This window comes from Physella acuta, unplaced genomic scaffold (assembly GCF_028476545.2).
Source record: "Physella acuta isolate Inbredline_101_S28 unplaced genomic scaffold, ASM2847654v3 ptg000709l, whole genome shotgun sequence".
NCBI classification, from domain to species: Eukaryota; Metazoa; Mollusca; class Gastropoda; family Physidae; genus Physella; species Physella acuta.
Genome location: NW_026732228.1, coordinates 477,501 through 496,584, shown reverse-complemented (window position 1 = coordinate 496,584; position 19,084 = coordinate 477,501). Strand labels below are relative to the sequence as shown.

The 19,084-nt window shown below is 39.0% G+C and overlaps 3 protein-coding genes across 3 annotated transcripts in view; 1 reads left to right on the top strand and 2 right to left on the bottom strand.

The window, feature by feature from the left end:
* Window positions 1–106: 106 nt before the first annotated feature.
* LOC131949689 (extracellular serine/threonine protein kinase FAM20C) lies at window positions 107–12,773 on the top strand. The gene is made up of 10 exons (XM_059311547.1): window positions 107–304; window positions 697–905; window positions 1,462–1,583; window positions 1,879–1,957; window positions 2,349–2,441; window positions 2,570–2,682; window positions 3,228–3,415; window positions 10,727–10,838; window positions 11,050–11,131; window positions 12,485–12,773. The coding sequence occupies exons 1-10, from the start codon at window positions 164–166 to the stop codon at window positions 12,771–12,773; spliced, it is 1,428 nt and encodes a 475-aa protein (XP_059167530.1). The 5' UTR covers window positions 107–163.
* A 2,609-nt stretch (window positions 12,774–15,382) lies between these two features.
* Window positions 15,383–17,395, bottom strand: LOC131949675 (extracellular serine/threonine protein CG31145-like). The gene is made up of 4 exons (XM_059311535.1): window positions 17,279–17,395; window positions 16,986–17,100; window positions 16,482–16,563; window positions 15,383–16,007 (listed from the first exon to the last, which is right to left on the bottom strand). The coding sequence occupies exons 1-4, from the start codon at window positions 17,339–17,341 to the stop codon at window positions 15,719–15,721; spliced, it is 549 nt and encodes a 182-aa protein (XP_059167518.1). The 5' UTR covers window positions 17,342–17,395; the 3' UTR covers window positions 15,383–15,718.
* An 814-nt stretch (window positions 17,396–18,209) lies between these two features.
* LOC131949688 (uncharacterized) overlaps window positions 18,210–19,084 on the bottom strand; it is a 2,448-nt gene continuing 1,573 nt past the window's right edge. Inside the window, exons 3-5 of the mRNA XM_059311546.1 lie at window positions 18,969–19,084; window positions 18,475–18,553; window positions 18,210–18,306 (exon numbers count right to left, since the gene is read on the bottom strand). The exon at window positions 18,969–19,084 is cut by the window's right edge and continues 6 nt beyond it. Coding sequence (XP_059167529.1) covers window positions 18,210–18,306; window positions 18,475–18,553; window positions 18,969–19,084 — 292 coding nt within the window. The remainder of the gene's footprint in view (window positions 18,307–18,474; window positions 18,554–18,968) is intronic.

Genomic DNA, 19,084 nt, shown 5'->3' with positions numbered 1-19,084 from the left:
AACTTATCGTATCAAAATTCTACTTAGTGTTAAGACGTGCACATGTTACCTAAAACTATTCGCACCAACTGGCTAAACCCAGTTATCAAAAGTCAATAGTGTTCTTAAGAATAGTTTGTCATATTGAAATTATTTCAGGCTCCTGGCTGCGGTACTGTGAGCAATGATGGTAAATTGTAGAATTTGTTACGGACAAGTTCTGTGCATCTTTGGGTGTGTTTTCATTTCATTACAGTGGTACATCAATCAAACTTCAGTCTTAAGGTGGGACGCTAAACACGATACAGTTAATACAGTACACCAGGTACGTTTGTATGTACATTATCCACACTTCTCATACAATCATTCAACCCTGATACAAGTCTTTTATATCTCACCACAACGTGTTTAATATAGCATTCTAATGTTCATGTAAAGCATACGCTGTTTGTTTTCAAAATAACCTAACCCTGCTGTAATTCTGTAAGGTAACACCACAATCGACTCACACAATCAGTGGGCCTGCTTTCTTTAATTTTGTAAGATCACACCGCTATCTATTCACACAATCACCTAACCCAGCTATATTTTTGTAAGATAACATCACAACAAACTGACATAATCAAGTAACCCTGCAATAATTCTGTAAAAATACACTACGGTGTGTTCCCACAGTCAACTAATCCTTACTGCTCTAATCCTGTTAAATCACACTAGCATGTGTTGTACCAGCCTGCCCGGGGGTCAAGGGCCAATCACACTCACGACAACGCCGAGAAACTGGTGCAAACCTTCTATAACAAATACAAACCAACGAATTCCATTTTTTACCTGGAAGACAGCGAGGCCTATTTGACATTCATAAATCGACTAAAGCTCAACAGAACAAAGGGAACGCCATTAACCAAATTTGTCAACATAACAGGGTAGGTACACTTTGCTGGCAAAATAAATCATTAATTACATTTTTGATGCATCAAAATCACGAAATTTTAAACATTGAAATATAATTACGTAATATTCGGATAAAACTATATATTTCAAATCTATAAATAATATAAAAATGTATGAGCAATAATTAGCATCAATACAAGCTTATTACTTAAGCAGATAGATCTCAATACATAGCAATATAAAAAAAATATATTCAACATCTGCATTGAAACCTTGTTAGTTTTTAAAATGGTATTTATTGCACAGATCAGTTTCTCTGCACACGATATGTGATTATATTTTTAGGTAGCATTACCTACACAAAATCTTTGCTATCCGATGAATACAATTAAAACAAATCGATTTACACAGTTTCACTGACAAAACAACCAAAATCTCATCTTGGACTTTCAGATAAACAAAATCGATTGGCACAATGTCTCTTTAAAAACCCACCAAATCTCATTCTATTCTCCTGGACCGTCCCACAATCCAATCTTAGTTTAAAAGCCCACCAAATCTCATGGTAGTGTCTTGGTCTTTCTTCAGCAACACGACATGGGAACGGTTCCACGGTGGAATCCATCAACACTACCTCTACGACCCCGATGATGGCAGCATGCTGGACGACTTACTCCGTGATTTGAACAAGAGAACCATTCTACGAACAAGTACGTTTAGGTGGTCTTCAAAATAGTTGATCACTGTAAGGCAATGACTGGGACAGCCAGCGATCAATGTCTCAGTTTGATTAGATTTGTTTTTAATTACAGACAAGCTTTTGATGGTTAAAATCAAACGTTATGATTTTTTCGAAATAAAAAAATATTTTATTTTGTTATATATTCATTAAATTTGAACTCTACGTGTCTATTTACTTTCGATATGTTAATTAGCATAATTATTTAGCAATTCACGCAGCTTTTGTAGTTGACAATTTGTTCATCTGTTGTCTGCTTCCTACAGAGTCTGCACCATCTACGTCACACCTAGCCTTGACCCTGACATTTGACAATGGAGGTAAAGGCATGTTCAAGGCCATGAGGTGAGAACAACCGAGTGCATGAATGTGGTGTTTACATTGTTGTCTCTGAGTTGTCACCTTTACAGTTTGCTTTACATATATCGGGTGACTGTTTTCTAGTTCCACCCTGGATACCTAGACAACTTGACCTCATGGACCACATGACACAACAGCGTGTGTAGCTGTGAATGCTTTTAACTCTCTAAACAAAAACTATAAAAGTTTAAAAAATCTTAAGATTATTTTTGTGTTGACCCTTTCTTACAAGAAACAAGACTTTGTCTATTGGACCAGTTTAACTTTGCTCAGTGACTTTCTCATGTTGGCTCACTGTATTCTTTATGCCGCGCCACTTTCTTAATGTGCGCCATGAACTCCACTATGGATCATTTAATTATTGATTGTTCTTCAGATTTCCCAGAGAACAAGAAACTTCACCAAATACTTTTTTCTTCAACGATTTTGAACGTCCCATGGCGGAGATAGCCGCGTTTCACTTGGATAAGTAAGTGTTGCATTTCGTTTATGTTCTCCGGAATTTAAATAGTTTTATAGCGGCAACAGAACATTTAATACGAGATGTTTGAATGAACCGTTTTGGCAATATCCCATTGATATGTTCATGTTGAACAGAGCGCTAGCCTTTTATCGCGTGCCTCCAACTGTTGGTCGACTGGTCAACATCACACGTGACATCATTGAACTCGCGGACAGAGAAATCACCAAGACGGCCCATATATCACCAGGTAACATCTATTTCACTATTTGTTGTATGTTTTTGTTGTAGGTTTTTGTTGTAGGTTTTTGTTGTATGTTTTTGTTGTAGGTTTTTGTTGTAGGTTTTTGTTGTATCTTTTTGTTGTATCTTTTGATGTATCTTTTTGTTGTATCTTTTTTTTGCATGTTTTGTTATATTAATTCAAAGAAACAAACACCGTTACAATAAAATGCTTTTAAATTAACTAAAAATAAGAAACAAAGCATACCAATAACATTGCTATATAGTAAAAGTAAAATTGTTGTTTGGTCTAGAGATATTTAAAATACATTTTGTGAATACAATAGACTTCGCTTTACTGCTGCAGTAGAAACAATAATGCTAATTTATTTTATGACTTATATTCAATTCAAAATTTTATAATAAAACTTTATCCTTCGTTTATTTACAAATCTCACGAATTTCATTTAGTTTTATAGTATAGTATTCCCCAAATATTTTTTATGGTTGGAAACCATTTTTTTTAAGTTGTCATCTTTGTATGGTTATACTTGGCAACCATTTTGTTTACAGCTGGCAACCATTGTTTTTTCGGTAACTGCTCACAGTACTGCACCCAGGAGCATTCGATCTGTGGCGATCCATTCCTTCTGGAAAGTTCGGTGACGGCCTACCTACCTGATCGTGGCTTTCAAAAGTCCAGCAACCAGAAAGAAAACAGGTACCAGCAAAAGTACTCTCTCTGGAACTTCAAGTTCAAGGTCAGAGAGAAATAATTTAACAATAATTTTATAAAATAAAAATTCGGGAACATTATATATATATATATATATATATATATATATATATATATATATATATATATATATATATATATATGTAACTAGGGGAAGTTACCAGAGACATAACGCAGTACAGCGCTGTCAACTTTGACACGACTGATGCAATAACACAGGTGTTGGCTGATAACGATCAGAAAGCCAAGGCGTAGTATCTTGGGAAGCGATACGATAAGAACGCAATACGGTCTGTCAACTTTGATGTGACAGGATGCAGATGGCTTATTAAATCGGACTGTACGACAGAAGCGGCGTAATTAACATTCTGATGCAACGATTAGAATCGATTACGATTACGATTATGATAGAACCGAATACGATTACGAATACGAAGGGGATATATAGGAAGGCGACGGCTGAGCTGGCTCTCTCTCTCGATCAGTCAGTCAGTGAGGCAGTATCAAGTTGGTTATTGAACGGGTTAGCCGTATTGTGTTAATAAGGACGATGGACATGTGCATTCAGTTATGTGAAGACTAGTGAGGACTGTTGGGGGTCAGTTGATTCCGACTATTATTGTGAAGCATTTCTTTGATTCATGTAATAAAAGGATCAATAGTGAACCTGCATCTTCGAGTATCTATACTGTGGTCGATGTTGTGTAGAATGAGTGGTTAGACTCGTTAACATTTGGCACTACAGGCAAATAGACTCGTTACATTTGGGGTCGTCGGCAGAGGAATCCAATTAGACCAGCCGCTTTAAGCACCCATAGTCAACCTAGTTCATAACTGTGTTTAGTGTGTGTGTGAATTCGGACATTCAGGAACAGTGAAAATTGAGGAACGAGGAAAATTTTTTCATACACACACGGTAAGAAAGGTCTTTTTTATTTGAAGGAAATAAATAAAAGGGAAGACTGAAATCAGAATTGAGGAAATTGAAAAGAACAGAGATGAGACACCTTTCATTATCATTCTGGCTTGGTGTCACATGCTCTTTTGCTGCTGCAAGCATGTGGCTCAGTATACCCCTAGTTGTAGCACCAGCCACCCTGGGGACAGCTATGGGGCTCACCACCAGCATCCAGATAATTGGCATTGGTATCTCCAACTTGGTTGTGGGACAAATACTAGGCAAAGATGACAACCAAGATATAGATGGAACTCTTAGACACTGGAAATGTGTCATGATCTCCCTGTTGGGCAACACTATCTGCTGCATAGCTGCAACATTTTTCCTTAATGTGAATGACAGACGCAGGAGTGGTATTTTAAATATCAGAAAAGAACAAAAACTCCTGCTGGCCCAACAATCTGAGCCAGATAAAGATAGCCCAGAGATAGGCAACGGTGAGGATGACCCTTTGCCTCCAGAGGGACCAGGACAAAATTTGGACAAAAAGCCGATCCATATTGTGGTCCTGCCCAGTGAGTCCCACATCAACAAATTTTACGGGGACGGTGATCCAACCTTAACCAACAGGTTCAGTGAAGAGGTCAGGGCTGCCTGGGCCTCGAGATACATGTCACCAGAGGAAAGATTAAGACTGCTGATGGGCAGTATAGGAGAGACGGTTAGGGCAGAGGTCAAATGCCACGATAAAACCATCCAATCAGATCCAGATAAGGTGCTGGATCTAATTATGGAGACCTTTGGGGAGAGACGGTCGGGATCGCAACTGCTATCGGTGTTTGTAGGTATAAAGCAGAGACTGGCGGAGAGTGTGATGGAGTATTCACACCGAATGAACAGGGCCTTTGTCGCGGTAAAGGGCAAAATACCCGACATTGATGTGCGCCTGCTGAGGGACCATTTCATCGAGGGGCTGGCGACCCCTATGGCAAGAAGATATTTGAAAGAAGAGGTCTACAAAGACCCACAGTTGACCTTCCTTCAGGTCAGGAACTCAGCGATCCGCAGGTCCGAGGATGAGGACCAATCGAACTGTTCGGTAGACAAAGTCTCTGTGCCGGAACAGAAACAATCCCCACCCACAGGGACCGGCACGATGGAAACCATGATGGCTCAACTGTTGGCTCACCTGGTTAAGGTTGACCAACGATTGGAGAGGTTAGAAAGCAGGTCAACAGCTGAGAATCAGGGCAAAAACGGGACAAAACAGGGACGGGTTGGACAGCCGCGACCCGCCGGTCCATCGCTCCGGTGGACGGCTGACGGTCGACCAATGTGCTTGTCCTGTTCACAACCCGGACATATGGCACGGGACTGTCAGGGGAAACGATCGCCTTATGTAAGGCAGGGTCAGGCTACAGAGGGGCGAGGTTATGGCCCAAGAAACAAAATGATGGGAGTCTGTCCCGAAATGGTGATTACGATTGGGGACATCGCGGTGAAGGCAATTGTGGATACAGGCTCCCAGGTGACGACAATTACGGAAAATTTTTACACCAAATGGATGAAAGGAAAAGACCATAGGTTGAGGTCTGACACATGCATGCGCCTGACGGCAGCTAATGGACTAACCATTCCATACTGTGGTTATTTTCTGGCGGATGTCGTGGTGGCAGGACATAGGTTGAAGCAGGTTGGGGTGTTCGTTACGAAACACAACCTAGAGACAAATGTGTCAAATATACCTTGCCTGTTGGGCATGAATATTCTTGGCCAGTTGCCAGAATTTCTTACAAATATTGTCGGATCGACCACACCAGGTCGGGGATCCAAGTTGGCCAGGTTTGCCAAGACCAGAGGAAGGATATCAGTCCCGGCAAACACGGTCAAGGCAATCACATTACAAATTGGTGACAGAAGCGTGAATGGTGATGTGATGATAGAACCATGTGGCGCCGCACTGAGGGCAGGCGTCGTGTTACTGCGGACATACACATCAGCGGAGAAGGGACTAGTTCAAGGATTAGTGGCAAATGTTTTGGATGAGGAAATTTTTATACCGCCTAACACTCTGGTAGGAGTACCACAGAACGTCGAGGTACAAAGGTCGGCACAGTGCATCGAACTGAGCAATACCAGCAGTAATGAAGTAACAATTAGGTCGGTCAATGTGACGGCCGAGGTGAAGAAAGAGGATGGCCGATCATATACATTCCCGGAAACTGAGGACCCAAAACTAAATGAATTGCTGAATAAGTACAGGGATATATTTGCCTCGTACGAGGGTGATTTGGGTTACACGGAAGTAATAAAACACCAGATACCCTTACTACAAGACAAGCCGGTGGCGCAACCTTATCGAAGATTACCACCAAGTCACTACTCTGCGGTGAAAGCACACCTGAACGATCTACTAAAAAAGGGAATTATTACAACCAGCACGAGCCCGTATGCGGCACCGATAGTAGTGGTAAAAAAGAAGTCAGGGGAGATAAGACTGTGTTGTGATTACCGGAAATTGAACAATATCACAAGAAGGGATGCATTCCCCTTGCCTCGTATTGATGAATGTCTTGATGCGTTGGGGGGAGCAAGATTTTTTTCTACCTTGGATTTGGCTAGCGGCTACCACCAAGTGGCCATGCACCCCAACGATCAACATAAGACTGCATTTATTTCTCCACTGGGACTGTACGAGTGGACCCGTATGCCGTTTGGTCTAACTAATGCGCCTGCTACATTCCAGCGAGTAATGCAGAGTGCTATGAGTGACTTTCTATTTCAAATAATGTTGGTGTACTTGGATGATATACTAGTTTACTCAAAAACTTGGGAGGACCATCTAAAAAGATTAGAACAAGTGTTTCTCCGTCTTAGAGACATAGGAGTAAGGCTGAACCCAGACAAATGCTGCTTCGGTCTGAAATCGGTACATTTTTTGGGTTATGTGATTTCGTCGGATGGCATCGCCACTGACCCAGATAAAATTGCAGCTGTTAAAGAATGGAAACAGCCAACAACTACAGTAGAGTGTCTGTTATCTGAAGAAGAAAATAGAAAATTTGTACCTGGTTTTGCAAAAATTGCCGCACCATTGCATGACTTGGTAAACAAAATGACAAAGAAACACAGTAAGGAGAAAAAGAAAGGTAAAACACAACTGATAGGTGAATTATGGACTGAGGAATGCCTGAACTCGTTTAAGCTCTTGAAAAAGGCTTTGACAGAGACGCCGATATTAGGATACGCAGACTTTGACAAACCATTTCGGCTAGAAATTGACGCCAGCTTTAAAGGTCTGAGAGCTGTGCTATCACAACAACAAAAGCAAGGTTTCAGGGTTATTGCGTATGCCAGTCGAGCTCTGAAGGAATCAGAGAAGAACATGACAAATTACAGCGCCATGAAACTAGAACTTTTGACATTAAAATGGGCTGTGACTGAAAAATTCAGGGACTATCTATTAGGTGCTAAATGTGTGGTATACACTGACAATAACCCCTTGAGTCACCTAAAGACAGCAAAGTTGGGATCCATCGAACAGCGATGGGCAGCAGAATTGGCACTCTTTGACCTAGAGATAAAATATCGCCCGGGGCGGTCCAATGGCAATGCGGACGCCTTATCAAGGAATCCTTACGAGAGACCGGGCGAGGAGGAAGAAACGCTGACAGGAATATGTGAGGTCAGAGCGTCAACAGATATCCCTCACGGGGTGCAAGTGATGCAAAACGGGCAGACCGGGGTGGAGCACATTTCCACAGAGCCCGGACATATGGACATTAGTGATTTTAATTGCCTTAATCACAAAGAGATAAGAGATGCCCAGAGAACGGATAGTGGCTTACAGCCGCTGTTGAAACACGTCCAGGAACAAAAATTCCCAAGAAGAAGGGAAAGAGAACAGTTTGGTCGGGAAACAAAGAAACTACTGAGTCAGTGGGACCGTCTCAGTATAAAGGATGGTGTTCTCATGCGGAGAATTCATGACCAAATAGACGGGACAATACACCAGGTGGTGGTGCCTGGACAGTTACGAGAAGAAGTGCTAAGGTTGGCACATGACAGGGCAGGACACCAGGGTCAGGACAGGACGCACAAAATATTACGACGGAGGTGCTACTGGCCCAATATGGAAATGGAGGTCAAACGCCATTGTGAGGCTTGTGTGAGGTGTCAGCATGCGAAAATGCCAGTTGTCAAAATGAGACAGCCATCAGGACACCTACTAGCGACAAAACCACTAGAGATTGTGGCTATGGACTTTACGTCGTTGGAGCAATCATCGGATGGGACGGAACATGTGTTGGTAATGACTGATGTATTCACCAAATGGACTGTGGCGGTGCCCACACGAGATCAGACGGCCAAAACAGTGGCAAAGGTCTTAATAGAACATTGGTTCATCAAATATGGCATACCAAGACAATTACACTCTGACCAAGGAAGGGCCTTCGAGTCAGAAGTAATTAACCAACTGTGCAGCCACTACGGGATCAACAAATCTAGAACAACCACATTTAATCCGAAAGGAAACGGACAGTGCGAGCGGTTCAACCGCAGCATGCATGATTTGCTGCGTACTCTAGAACCTGAACAGAAAAAACGTTGGCCTGATTTTCTCCCAGAGTTGGTATATCTATACAACTGCACCCCCCATGCCACAACCGGCCTTTCGCCACACATGTTGCTGTTCGGACGGGAGGCTCGACTCCCTCTTGACTTGTTCCTAGGAAAAAAGGAGAGTATGACTGGCTCATACACCGCACTGGAATATGTGAATGAACATATGAGACGAATTAGAGAAATGTACAGGGTAGTACAGGAAAGACTAGAACATGAAGCACGGCGAAGGGAACCGCCGGTACAGACAAAGGACCCGCCACTCAAACTGAACGACAGGGTATTACTGCGTAGCCACCCGTTAGGCAGAAACAAAATCCACGACCTCTGGGGACAGGAGATATGGCAAGTCGTGGAGATGCCTAAAGTAGCAGGTGGCCCCTTTAAGATAAGACCCATCGATCACGCCAAACCGGATCGGTGGGCGAATATTGCTCAATTAAAGAAATATTGTCATAGTCAAGAAGAGCAGTTACACACAAGGAAACCTAAGACAATTAGGGAACCGGAAACTATAACGGAAATTCACATACCCATCCCGGAACCATGTCACCATCAACAGAACAACAGCGATACACAAGTGGAGGATAACGGCAACGAAGAGGATCCCGTTCCTCCCAGAAACAGAGAGACAGTAGACCATCAGATAAGTGGTCCGCGGAGAAGTTTGAGAAACAGAAAGAATACGAAAATTTTTGTCAGCAACCATCAATTCTTTCATGGTCGCGCTGGTATGAGAACAGACTGTTCAAAAAGTCATAAAAGTGAACTGGTGAAGGCACCAAACGAAAAAAGGTGGATGTGAATTCTAGAACTGTTTTGTGTCTGAGGAAGATGATGTAGACACATTTGATATGTGAAATAGGGATAACTGTCAATCTTATACGAATGTGACGACATTGACAGTGAGTGGAACAATACATTTTTTTACGGTGGTGCGATTGACTTTGAAGGACTGCACCTGCCAAGCGTTGTTTGTGGTTGATAACACACAAAAAAAGGCAGGGGTGGATGTAACTAGGGGAAGTTACCAGAGACATAACGCAGTACAGCGCTGTCAACTTTGACACGACTGATGCAATAACACAGGTGTTGGCTGATAACGATCAGAAAGCCAAGGCGTAGTATCTTGGGAAGCGATACGATAAGAACGCAATACGGTCTGTCAACTTTGATGTGACAGGATGCAGATGGCTTATTAAATCGGACTGTACGACAGAAGCGGCGTAATTAACATTCTGATGCAACGATTAGAATCGATTACGATTACGATTATGATAGAACCGAATACGATTACGAATACGAAGGGGATATATAGGAAGGCGACGGCTGAGCTGGCTCTCTCTCTCGATCAGTCAGTCAGTGAGGCAGTATCAAGTTGGTTATTGAACGGGTTAGCCGTATTGTGTTAATAAGGACGATGGACATGTGCATTCAGTTATGTGAAGACTAGTGAGGACTGTTGGGGGTCAGTTGATTCCGACTATTATTGTGAAGCATTTCTTTGATTCATGTAATAAAAGGATCAATAGTGAACCTGCATCTTCGAGTATCTATACTGTGGTCGATGTTGTGTAGAATGAGTGGTTAGACTCGTTAACATTTGGCACTACAGGCAAATAGACTCGTTACATTTATATATATATATATATATATATATATATATATATATATATATATATATATATATATATACATACGTTTATAAATTAATATTTCTAAAATATTTGTCGCCAAAAGAGTTACAAATATTGCATATACTTAACTTACATGTTGTTCGTCATGAACGTTACATTGCTGTTTTACTCACGACAGGCTGAGTGGGAAATAAATGAGAATTATTGCAATGTGGTGATCAGACGGAAATGGGTGACCAGTCACGGTCTGTTAAACATGATTGACATGTCAATATTTGACTTCCTGCAGGGTAAGTCGTGGGCACATACAACTAACAATATTTTGTACAATTATGAGTCGGGTTAAAGTAACTTCCACAGAATAGCCTAGATACGCTTTTGTTAGTGGTACAGAAAATAAAATGAGTAGGATAGCTTTTTTATCAGGTTTTGTAATAAGTCATCTTGACCAGTTTTTCAGATTTAAAAAACTTTAATCCGCTTGTTGATTTCTATTCTAAGGCAACCTGGATCGCCATAATTACGAGCAGTTTGAAATGTTTGGGGATGACACGTTTTTTGTTTTGTATGACAACGGTAGGGGGTGAGTAGAACTTTGTAAGTGAGGCATGAAACTTGACCAACAGTAGGGGTGTGTTGAACTTGTAAGTGAGGCATGAAACTTGACCAACAGTAGGGGTGAGTTGACCTTTGTAAGTGAGGCATGAAACTTGACCAACTGTAGGGGGTGTGTTGAACTTGTAAGTGAGGTATGAAACTTGACCAACAGTAGGGGTGAGTTGACCTCTGTAAGTGAGGTATGAAACTTGACCAACTGTAGGGGGTGAGTCAAAAGTTATTAACGGAGCATGAAACTACACTTTATTATGGGGGATAATATTTGTGGGGAGGGGGGGGGGGGTGCGAAAGGAAAACTAAAATGTCAAACGAAAAAGAAGGTGTCCCAGCCAAGCTTATTTGTTTGCGAACCCTGGATGTACATATCATCATCATCACCCCTTATTGTGGTCGTTGGGGCACCACCTTATCATTCTCCGCCATCCATCTCGGTTCTCTGCCGCTCTGATTAGTCCAATCTTTAATGTCATCCATCCAGTGATGTCTTCGTCTTCCCGTTCTTGTCCCCCCTGGCACAGTGCCCTGTAATATTATTTTTGGAGAGGCCTTTGGTTCGTGTGATATGTCCATACCAACTCTATTTTCTTGTTTTGATTATGCTCAGTAGACTCTCAAAGTGACCATTCGTATTAGTGGTCCTATCCCGGACTTCTTCAGTAGTTATCTCTGTATAAGATCCCTAGGATTCTAGGTGCACATATACCATTCCGAAATTTTGACCATCCCCTATATTAATTAAGGTGCAAATACAAAAATAGTGAGATCAACAGTGAACTATAATACCATCTGGATAGGACGCAGCCACGAAAACCCCTATCTCTACTCCATAATAATAAAAATCATGTATGTTTACTGTGTAAAACATTTTCAACCACTTGCTGGGGACGAACAAAAAATGGGCGCTAACTGTGGTTATTCCGTCGTTCAGAATCTCCGAGATGACTGGTAAACGTATCCCTGTATATCATGGCTTACGACACGTTGTCTTGAGATGGGCTAAATAATCTTTTCATGGTGACTTTCCTAAGTTTATAACACGACAATACACTTGTATTGAATGCTAAGTATATACGGCTGTTTACCACGAACGGTCAAATTGACTGTCTTGTTACAATGTATCAAGTGAGATAGTTTCCAAATTATCTCCCCATTTTATTAAATAATTTAAAAATGAAAGCGACCCATCCTCTATTCCCCAGCTGGTCCCGCCTCTTGCTACATGCCAATTTTCAATATCTCTTTAAAATGTTGAGTTTTCTGTTAAATAACTAACGTAGAAGTAACGTAAATTTGTGTGCTATTTCTTTTATCCTAACAGGTTTGGCAAGTCTAAACAAGATTACTTGTCCATCTTAGCCTCATTACGCCAGTGTTGTAAAATTCGGTTATCTACCCTTGCCAAGTTGGTTAAACTTTACACTGGACCAGACAGCCTCAGTCAACTACTTAGGACGTCATTAAGCTCCGATCCCTTAGCTCCGGTATTAACAGAACCTCACCTTGATGCCTTAGACAGACGTGTTGGTCTAGTCATCAGCACAGTGTATGATTGTGTCAATAGGACGGGGTCATGGGATCAAGTTATTGTTGATGATAACGTTATTTAATAAAGTATTTTGAAATTCATAAAACTTCTGGTTATTAATATTTAATTAGAAGTCAGATTTATAAATTTGAAAAGACCTACCTTGTGATGTTATGCCATTTAATTATTCTTTCTATTAACAATGGAAGACTAACAGATGGACACGTACTAAACGATCATCTGAGATTATCGATGAAAGGTTAAACATCAATAGATTTATTCCTCGGTCATGGCCACGTATTTAACTAACACGTGATACAATATGTGGACTCAATAGATGGATGAATTAATTATAATGACATGTTTTCGCTTGGGCTGACACAGATATTGAGACTCACTTTAAGCCTTTTTTTCTCTCTAGTAAGCTTTAAACTGCTCACGGATTAAAAATACACATATTTCTTAGCCAATCTATGCCTTTCTGAACTCAAACAACACAAGCTAACACTCCACTTAAGGCCGTAAAAAGAATTAAACATACCATAATCTCTAAATTTTTCTTAGATTTTTCAATCGATATATCTTATACTGTATGAACGTGTTATTCAGCAATTAAATTTTAAAGATAGTTTAAAAAAAACTATTTATTTTACAAAGCCTGAAGAAGATATTAAATTAAATATTATACTATCAAACGCTAATACGTCCCTAGGGTATGTTACCTACCCCAGACTTACAAACCCCAGTTACATACTGTCTAATTTGTTTGTTTCTGTGGCTAAAATGTCGTCAACGCTTTTCTCTTTACTTGTCATTGCCTTTCCACCTCGCTGTCTACATTTACACCTGCAGTCCGTTTAAAAAACTATCAAAGGCGTATCACCTGCTCCCGCTTGTCTCAGCTACTGAAGTTGTAGTCTGTGAACGAACGACTAATGTTTCTTCCTCCCTTTCAGAATATCAATAACTAGAGAAATCAGATTTTACAAAAATAATTTTAAAATTCTAACATATCTCTAACTGGAGAAATAACATTATACAAACATTATTTTAAAATTCTAACATGTGTCTAACGAGAGAAATGAGATTTTACAAACATTATTTGAAAATTCTATCATAAAAAATATAAGCACAGATATTAATTGTCATACTAATGTTCTTCAAGCAAAATACTCGATAAAGTTACGTTAACAATTTTAATCTGCTTTATATATATATATATATATATATATATATATATATATATATATATATATATATCACATGTTGTAACATCAATAATAAATAAATTTAGGCTGAATGTATAAGGATTGGTTAGGGGAATTAACAGACCTAAGCTTATTGTATTGCTTAATAGAATTAACTGACCTAAAATTTTTGTATAGGTTAAGGGAATGAACTGACCTAAATTTATTGTATGCATTTTCTTACCACACGTAGCGCACATATATTACCACCTTAGCAGACATAAGCTCTCATAACAGTCACTTTAAGTACACTGAACTGTTGTTTTCAGAGGCGTACTTAGGGAAGGGCGGGAGGAGCGGCCGCCCCGGGCGCCAATCCAAAGGGGCGCCAAGAGGGGCTAGAAAATCAATTTGAAAGCTCGTTTTAAGCTGAAGTATTGAATTATAAGTTGAGTTGAGTTAGCAATCAACCGTCTAAATAGCGTGTTACTAAATATCTCTACTACCAGATGGACAAGTCAAACTAAGATTGTCTTTCTTGTTTCAGCCGCTTTAACACTATCTAACATTCGGTTATCTACCTTTGCCTAGTTGGTTATATTTTACACTGAAATATACAGACTCAACTACTTCAATGGTGATGGTAAACCATGTAGGCAAGAATACACATACAACTACACAAATATCAAACCCAACTGACCGAACCATAGAACATAGCCCATAAAGACCTAACACTTTTTTTTCTAATTTTTCTAGGTTTTCAATAATGTTTTACTCATAGAATTGTTACGGTGGTTATGCACCTTCTTATTTGTATGGTGTTGAGAGATGATTTAAAAAGTGTAGTTGGGGTTTGAGATAAATTGTAAAATCAAGAATTATTTATTGTGATGTCTAGTCGTGACTATAGTGGCGAGAATAAAGCTCACTCTTGTTATGTAATGTCATTATTTAATCATTTCGATATTTCTGGAATAAATTTTTGAACGAAATCTCTGAGGAAGTTTCTTTAGGTTAATTGCGACTTAGAGCTACAAAATTATGACTCTAATATTTAGACCTAAAATCTGTAGACGTAAATGTTATAATGTTAAGAATATCACCACTAACGAGACTAATCCCTTAATTCGCCAGTCTTATTTTGCAAACAGCTAATGTTCAACGCAAGAGGTAGCCTCGTATTCGTCCAACATAATATCAACATCAATACTTTAACTGCAACCACAAACAGTTCTCAATTTTCAATATATATATATTTACTTTGCTAAGAAAATTATGTAAAAGATATCGATAGAACTAACCGATCTCAATATTACACAAACACACACACACACACACACACACACACACACGAGCACGCCATTTACGGGTGATTCAGTGCGTCAAACAACATATTAAATGAACAAATACAAGCGGGTGACAAAACACAAGATTGAATTAAACAACGGCTCGTTAACACTAAAAATAGTTTAATACGATATACACTATATACACAAACACTGGCTATGCTACATACTAACACAAATGAGTAAACGAAACTAAGATACAATGACTATAGAGATGCAGTAACATACGCTAACTAACTTTGTAGACGTTACGAACTGGATACAAGTTCTTACACACCTTATACACACGTACACAGTTACAAACTGGAATATGATCACATGACTGACACAACTCACCGCACGAGGACTGAAAAGTGACAAACGGGACAGAGTACCAAGTACTAACAACATTCAACCGCCATTCACCCCCTCTACATGTTCACTACTGCATGCATTTTGATTTTATTAATATTTAAAATTTAAACATGCAACACTACCAAATGCAATAAATGAAGTTAAACAACGCCATCAGTTACAACGACTTGATCCCAGGACCCGGTCCTATTGACACAATCATACACAGCACCGAGTACTAGACCAACACGTCTGTCAACAGAGTCTAGGTACAGCTCATCCAATACCGGAGCTAAGGGGTCGGAGCTTAATGACGTCCTAAGTAGTTGACTGAGGCTGTCTGGTCCAGTGTAAAGTTTAACCAACTTGGCAAGGGTAGATAACCGAATTTTACAACATTGACGAACTGGGGCGAGTAACGACATGTAGTCCATTTTTTTCTTGCCGAATCTGGTGGTTAGAGAGTATAAGACTGAGTTATGTACTGAAATGTATATATTTTGGTAATAGATTTGTTTAGTTTCAAAACAATTAAATGTTCATAATTATTTACAGGTCAATGTAATCAAGATTATAAAGCTAAAGATCCCCAAAGGTATGTTTTAGACAAAACTCTGTTAATTTTTTATTTGTTATGTTGTTTCACTGATAGCAAATATATTTTTGCCATGGTAAAACAGGACATTGATAAGATAGATTTCTTTCAACCTTAAAAAGGGCATTTATCTGTTTCGAGAAATAAAACCAATCTTTAAAATGCATCATTGTTCACCTAGATAGTAGTGAACTTTCTAGGGCTTCCAAATTATTATTTTTTTGCCATCGCAACTGATTGGTGTGTATCAGTCGGAAGCTGAGTAGGTCAAATAGACGAACAATAAACGAGATTAGCTAATCCGACTTATCAGCTGACGACTAACTTACCCACGGCCATTGTCAAAATGTAAGAAAAACGTGTCGTTGCGAAACATCTTGAAGGTTTCAAACGAATGTCGATCCAAGTTCCCTAGGGCCAAACGTAAACATTTAGTTAACTCCAATATAGCCTAACATAAATCAGACCTAAGTTTAATCAAATATAATTAAATATAAATAAGTCACCAGAATCTGTCTCTCTAGGTAGAAAACGAGATTGATACAAGAAAACAACAAGACTACAATCAACTACCCATCGCTGTAACAGAGATTACAAAGTTAAAATGAAAACTGTAAATTTAGGTTTTTAAGTAAACTGACTAAAGACGGCTTACTCTACAGCTCTCATATATATATATATATATATATATATATATATATATATATATATATATATATATATATATATATATATATATATATATATATATATATAACTATTTTACGTGTATGTGTATTATTTTATATTTTTGCTAACATATGCTAGAAAAGACCTCTTGTAAAAAGACATACCTTGTAGAAAATCAAAAATGGACATGTCCACGAGATCCAATAGAGGCCGTTTCTGGTAGAACGGATTAGTCTTCACCTCTAAGTCACAATAGGTGTCGTTGTTTTCCCAAACCGCCTGCAGTTTAAAATCTTTTGTTTAGATCAGAAATAGTCACTGGAGGTATATCATAGACAAACTTTGTGGGAAGGGTTTTTAAAACTTTGAATACTTTGAAGTCATTGTTTTAGCGTATAGGCTAAACAGATTTTAAGTTTTTATCCACTGATAGAAAAAATGTAAATACTAAACTGACCTTTTCCCTGTATCCATAAGACTGACAGTACGGGTTGTAGATCCAATTCATAGGTTGATCCATGGATCTGTTAGGGAGGAAGGCAGAGATGGAGCCTTCTATTAGATATGGACTCCCGCATACAGCAAAGTATTGAGTGCAAAAGTCCTTACACTTTCCAATAAAACAGAAGTTCTTAGCTGAAACATGGACAAATAGATTCATGTTAGTTGAGGGTGTTGATAAATTAGGTAAGTTAACGAGACTAATATACCGGTTACCGATGAAACAAGACTAAAACACCTGACGACCAATGAAACAAGACTAAAACACCTGACGACCAATGAAACAAGACTAAAGCACCTGACGACCAATGAAACAAGACTAAAACACCTGACGACCAATGAAACAATATTAAAACACCTGACGACCAATGAAACAAGACTAAAGCACCTGACGACCAATGAAACAAGACTAAAGCACCTGGCGACCAATGAAACAATATTAAAACACCTGACGACCAATGAAACAAGACTAAAACACCTGACAACCAATGAAACAAGACTAAAACACCTGACGACCAATGAAACAAGACTAAAACACCTGACGACCAATGAAACAAGACTAAAACACCCGACGACCAATGAAACAAGACTAAAACACCTGACGACCAATGAAACAAGACTAAAACACCTGACGACCAATGAAGCAAGACAAAGTACCTGGAGACCAATGAGCAGTTTCCTGTATATCTTCATCACCAACCATAACGATATCTCTAGAAATGTTCATTACCCTGCCCACTGTAGGAGGAGTACGGTAAAACGCCAGCACCCTACAGAAGAAGATACTTTTTAGGAGCAGTACGGTAAATATAGAAAAAGATTAATTTTCATTTTAGATTACAAAGTACAATGTTTAAATTTACAAACGTGTACAACAATTTGATCTCTTACATGTCCAGGTGAAATGCTGCTATTTCAGCCGTTGGTCGCTCTATATCACTGAAGTGGAAACTATTCGGTGCTGATTCCTGGTGTTTTGGTGTTCTAAAGTATTAATAAGGATCATCAGCCACGTATGCTATTAGATTATGATTTTATTTTTAAAAAATAGACTACCTTAAGCTCTGGAAATAATAGACCAACAAAATACTGTTTCGTTCATAATATTAGTGCACATAAATAATTTATCAATAATGTAAAAGCGTCATTAACCTCATGGCCTTGAAGATACCTTTACTTCCGTCATCAAAGGTCAAGTGCAAAGCTAAATGAGAGGTACCGGTTTTTGATTCTGTGAAAGGGAAAAATGTGCTCATACGTTTAGTTGTTTTTTTCTTCATTTCTAAAAGTTTAAAAACTTAGTTGATTAAATTAATGCGAGCTACCAGTGTTGGTCCTGATGACTTGAAAAATAAGCTTATCTGTTAAATGTATGGATTGTTTTTTTTTCCTTTCTAAATTTCAAAAACCTCTGGTTTAATTAATGCACTGGTTTGTTAGAATGTAAATCACATTTTAACAAACAGTCAGGTGTTGTTTGAAAATCTCTAGCATTCGCTAACTACACTATAGTAGACAACATGGTTGTAGCCTACAACAATAACAATTTAGGCAATACTGAGTGCTAACGTTATGGAAATAAATGCAAATGATTTCAAAGTTATTTATCATTATTTCAAAACATATGTGATTGGTTTATGTTATACTTGCGGCAACAATAGGCCTTTTGCTTAAATCTTTCAACAAATCAGCGACAATGTTGTCTTGGTCAGGGTCGTACAGGTAATACTGGTTGATGTTTCTTTGGAATCTCTGCCAGCTG

Coding starts and splice junctions, on each gene's coding strand:
- LOC131949675 (XM_059311535.1), bottom strand. CDS start 17,341: ATGGATCAACCTATGAATTGGATCTACAACCCGTACTGTCAGTCTTAT. Junction 17,101..17,278: donor CTTATGGATACAGGGAAAAG/GTCAGTTTAGTA, acceptor TTTAAACTGCAG/GCGGTTTGGGAAAACAACGA. Junction 16,564..16,985: donor CATTTTTGATTTTCTACAAG/GTATGTCTTTTT, acceptor GTTTGGCCCTAG/GGAACTTGGATCGACATTCG.
- LOC131949689 (XM_059311547.1), top strand. CDS start 164: ATGATGGTAAATTGTAGAATTTGTTACGGACAAGTTCTGTGCATCTTT. Junction 305..696: donor CAGTTAATACAGTACACCAG/GTACGTTTGTAT, acceptor AAATCACACTAG/CATGTGTTGTACCAGCCTGC. Junction 1,584..1,878: donor GAGAACCATTCTACGAACAA/GTACGTTTAGGT, acceptor TGCTTCCTACAG/AGTCTGCACCATCTACGTCA.